The sequence below is a fragment of the Diaphorina citri genome, unplaced genomic scaffold (genome assembly GCF_000475195.1).
Source record: "Diaphorina citri unplaced genomic scaffold, Diaci psyllid genome assembly version 1.1 scaffold4554, whole genome shotgun sequence".
NCBI classification, from domain to species: Eukaryota; Metazoa; Arthropoda; class Insecta; order Hemiptera; family Psyllidae; genus Diaphorina; species Diaphorina citri.
Window position 1 is genome coordinate 5,994 of NW_007381952.1, and position 5,098 is coordinate 11,091.

General features: G+C 38.2%; 1 protein-coding gene across 1 annotated transcript; it reads right to left on the reverse strand.

Annotated features, from left to right (window-relative positions):
* Nucleotides 1–23: 23 nt before the first annotated feature.
* On the reverse strand, nt 24–3,870 carry LOC103521122 (the record flags this gene model as incomplete). Its single annotated transcript, XM_008486228.1, has 3 exons — nt 24–1,177; nt 2,027–2,290; nt 2,692–3,870. Coding segments are annotated over 3 exons (2,597 nt in total), but the record flags the coding sequence as incomplete, so codon positions are not given.
* Nucleotides 3,871–5,098: the final 1,228 nt, after the last annotated feature.

A 5,098-nucleotide genomic window follows, 5' to 3' on the forward strand; every position in this document is an offset into this window, starting at 1 on the left:
TTGATTTTGATAATCTTGACAACGTTGTTTTTGCGGAGTATTTCCTTGTTGCTGTTGATACTCTTGACAACGTTGCGTTTGCGGAGTATTTCCTTGTAGCTGTTGATTTTGATAATCTTGACAAAGTTGCTTTTGTGGAGTAATTCCTCGTTGCTGTTGATTTTGATACTCTTGACAACGTTGCTTTTGCGGAGTAATTCCTCGTTGCTGTTGATTTTGATACTCTTGACAACGTTGCTTTTGCGGAGTATTTCCTTGTAGCTCTTGATTTTGATACTCTTGACAACGTTGCGTTTGTGGACTATTTCCTTGTAGCTGTTGATTTTGATAATCTTGACAAAGTTGCTTTTGTGGAGTAATTCCTCGTTGCTGTTGATTTTGATACTCTTGACAACGTTGCTTTTGCGGAGTATTTCCTTGTAGCTCTTGATTTTGATACTCTTGACAACGTTGCGTTTGTGGACTATTTCCTTGTAGCTGTTGATTTTGATAATCTTGACAAAGTTGCTTTTGCGGAGTATTTCCTTGTTGCTGTTGATACTCTTGATAACGTTGCTTTTGCGGAGTAATTCCTCGTTGCTGTTGATTTTGATACTCTTGACAACGTTGCTTTTGCGGAGTATTTCCTTGTTGCTGTTGATACTCTTGACAACATTGCTTTTGCGGAGTAATTCCTCGTTGATGTTGATACTCTTGACAACGTTGCTTTTGCGGAGTAATTCCTCGTTGCTGTTGATTTTGATAATCTTGACAACGTTGCTTTTGCGGAATATTTCCTTGTTGCTGTTGATACTCTTGACAACGCTGCTTTTGCGGAGTAATTCCTCGTTGCTGTTGATTTTGATACTCTTGACAACGTTGCTTTTGCGGAGTATTTCCTTGTAGCTCTTGATTTTGATACTCTTGACAACGTTGCGTTTGCGGAGTATTTCCTTGTAGCTGTTGATTTTGATAATCTTGACAACGTTGCTTTGGCGGAGTAATTCCTCGTTGCTGTTCATTTTGATACTCTTGACAACGTTGCTTTTGCGGAGTATTTCCTTGTTGCTGTTGATACTCTTGACAACGTTGCTTTTGTGGGGTATTTCCTTGTTGCTGTTGATACTCTTGACAACGTTGCGTTTGCGGAGTATTTCCTTGTAGCTGTTGATTTTGATAATCTTGACAACAAATATGGCTTCACTTCAGATTCTTCAGAACAATACCCCCCAAAATTTAGTGTTTTGAAGACATTCTTTTGCCATGATTACCACAAGAACACCATAATGTGACTTCGGTACCCATCTGTACCGAAGTCACAGGTTAAAGGTATTCTCCCAGTCTGGCAACATTCACAATTTTACATCTACAAATTACAGGGTGAGGCGCGGCAATTTCCTTTTTTGAAACGTCCAGTGTGCAGCCGCACTTGTAATTAGACATGTTATGATAAGTTCAGCAGATTCAAAAAAGATGGAAATTTATGTTTCGATGTAGTTCAGTCCTCAAAATTATTTTACCAAAGCAGCAGAAAGCATTTTATTTTTCAAATGAGTCTAATAGTAACAGTGCAGCGCGCATTTCGTCTTCCTTATGGTGTCCTTCTCGAGGTTTTTTGGGGCTACCTGAAGGCTGAAGTTTACAAAGATCATCGGAGGACCATTGAAGAATTGAAGCACAACATCCGACGAGAAATAGTATAGGCCGTCTACCGGTAGCAATGTTGGAGAAAGTAGAGAGAAACTTCAGAAATAAATCGCCTCCACCAATGTATCGAGAATGGCGTTCGTCATTTGAATGGAGTACAGTTCGAAACAACATAAAGTCAAATTTCCAACATTTCTTGATGCTAATCCATTAACAGAAGTCAAGAAAGTATCACAGATTTTTTTTAACGACTTTCCAAAAAAGGAAATTGCCGCGCCTCACCCTGTATCTCCAAGTCAATCTTTAAATTCTGAAATCTAAACCATGAATGAATATATGAAATGAAAACATTCCCAAAAGCAAAAAAAAAAAAAAAAAAAAAAAATGCCAGTAAAAAAACCAGATAGGAATTCCTTGCTGCTTGGATTAGGTCTGGGACCATTGCAAGACTTCTTTTGAGTTCTTTTATTCGACTCGTGTGTTCTTTTGTTTGCTTTGTCTCTTTTATTGTTCGGTTTATCAACGGGAATAAAACAAGGTGTTCTCTCATGTTTATTATTACACGGACTAGGTGGTTTAACATTTCTCTCGTCGGGTTTGTGGCAAGGTTTACAAGGTTTAACAGGTCTTCTATGATCTGATTTAACATTTTTGTCAATGGGATCTGTAATGAAAAAAAAAAATGGTTTTATAATTGGAGTTAGCGAATTCTTTTGAATTGTACTATCCCAATTTTACTTGACATCAAAAGCAAACTTCAAAGTGTGGCCAACACATACAAGCAAAAGTTTTTTTTTTTCGTTGTAACCTTTGGAGACATTTTTGATCTATAGAAAGGTACAGTATCTAAATCTTCCCCAGAACATCTTACTTTTGGTTCCACTCTTGGTCATTTTCATCTTATTCTGTGGAGACACTTTTGATCTATAGAAAGGTACAGTATCTAAATCTTCCCCAGAACATCTTACTTTTGGTTCCACTCTTGGTCATTTTCGTTGTAACCTTTGGAGACACTTTTGATCTATAGAAAGGTACAGTATCTAAATCTTCCCCAGAACATCTTACTTTTGGTTCCACTCTTGGTCATTTTCATCTTATTCTGAATGCAAGTTGTGTGCAAGGTAGCATCGTTTAAATGAAACTCATTCCGGATCAGATCAGAGTATGTATCACTGTGTAGTGGAATACATAGCAGAGAGTGGCCCGTCCTCATATTCCCATGGCTGATGATATTCCCTATCTGTTTATTTGTCATTCTGGGGAAGTTGTTGATATATTCCTCAATCTTATCTCGTTGACTCAGCTCAGTGCCATGTGGTGGTCCAATCATTATCTTATCGTTTGGATGATTGTTCTTCAAATGCATTTTGATTCCTTCTATATCAAGTCCGATGATGTTGGTTCCGTGTTTGCATTGAATAGCTGGTATTAAACATTTGGTCATTTCAACCGCACCTGAGGATTCCTCTTCAGGTTGATCGTTCTGTTCTGGTATACTGGACATTGGTGAGGTATCTTGATTGGAATCTGTTGTAGATATGGTCTCACTAGTAGAAGCTTCAGTTGAGTTTCGTCCGCAACTTATTTCCAATTCCTTCTGTTTCCCAGTTTTGACAGTTTGTTGGTAACTCGCTTTCGTTTCATTTCCTCTAGGACTTTTCACATTTGGTCCTCTACTGTTTTTACATCCGCATGATTTCTCCAGAATGGTAAGTCTCTTACCATTCTTGACTCTGTTGTTACTATTGTATTGGATATTGACCGGCGTTATACCAAGGGTTGTATCGCCAGCGCCATGATCAATGATAATCTTCTCTCCACTATCCATACTATTGTCATGACTGTCACAGTTCAGTTTTATTTCACATGGTTTCTCTATCTCCACGCCGTCCGCCACTACTTTGTATGCCTTGTGATCAGTCGACTGGATTCTGTTGGAGAGAGACTTCCACAGTTCACTCAGACCTCTGACACAGGTCGGTATGTTTTGTGTCGAACCCCTGCCCCCTGGATTAGGAGATTCACAGTCATTACTCGTGAACGGAAGCTTGTGGCGCTTTCGAAAAAACCGGAGTTGCTTCAAGAAGTCAAATGTACCTTTTGTACTACAAGAGAAATGTTTTAGTACTTCCTCTTGTTTCTTACATGATTCTGTGGAGTCTTTTGTTTTAGGATCGCACGAGGTGTTACTTGAATCAGAGTAAAGGTTATTCTTCAAGTCCGAGCATAGTCGTTTGATCAAATCTATGAATAATGAAGATATCAAAGGAATTCTTTTTGCAACAGATTCTTAACAAAATTCCGCATTGGAAAAGCCATATTACCCAAAAAGGGTCCAAGTACGGTTTACGCTTTTCTTATATGAAAGCTATCAATTGTCACAAGATTCTCATTATTCAAGCATATAAATTTATTTACTCAAATCACTTCCATTGATTGATGTTTTGTTTTTCTGATTGCGTTCACTAGAATCTCGCCATGTTATGCAAAACAAGGCTACAGGACGAGTTTCTTTATTCACCGAATGAAGCGGTTGACGGTTATGGTGTAAGAAGTCTTTCGCTGGGACACTGAGAGCTGAAAGCTGGATGGACAAAACGTGACGTCACTCAAAGAACGCAAGTTTAAAGAAATGCACAAACTATTCAACCGGTTTTTTTTTTCATCGCTGATAGTAAAGAAACTCGCCTTGTGATCAATAACCCACACTAAGGGTAGAGACATACAGAGAGTGCGTAAGACAACAGTTGTGTTTGAAATAGGTAAGATAGTACCTAATTCTATAGCTAGGTGTCAGTAACGATATTGCATCACTATATGTTTGTATTATACTCTCTCGTAGTCGTATTTTTATTATTGAACTTTTTTTCTTTACCTTACCCACGTAAGAATTGTTCTAGCAATCATTCATAATTGTTAAAGGAAAACTTCCTTGGAAACAACATTTCCTGCATGGATACGAAAAAGCTTGGAAGTGACTGAAATACCAATATAAATTGAGAACTATTCAACCGGTTTTTTTCATCGCTGATAGTAAAGAAACTCGCCTTGTGATCAATAACGCACACTAAGGGTAGAGACATACAGAGAGTGCGTAAGACAACAGTTGTGTTTGAGATAGGTAAGATAGTACCTAATGGGGCTCAACCAATTTTTTTTTTCTTCGCTGATAAAGGAAGTTCAAAACACGCTGATTTCAATTGAAATGCTTAAAATTTCATTTGAGGCTTCCTAAGAGGAGAAATCTTCGTTTGAAATTTCCGAATTTTGAAACGCACAAAATTTTCGCGGGCAGCCATTTTTTCGTGATGACGTCAGTTCATGCGAGGCTGTAAACCATGGCTGCTTCAACGTTATTTTTTTGTGACCTTTGAGCGACATTTAAGGAGATTTTGGGACCGTTTTGGATGTTTTTGAGTGCGCCAATGCACTTTTTGGGTACTTTTACATCGGAATAGGACTCTATCTCGAA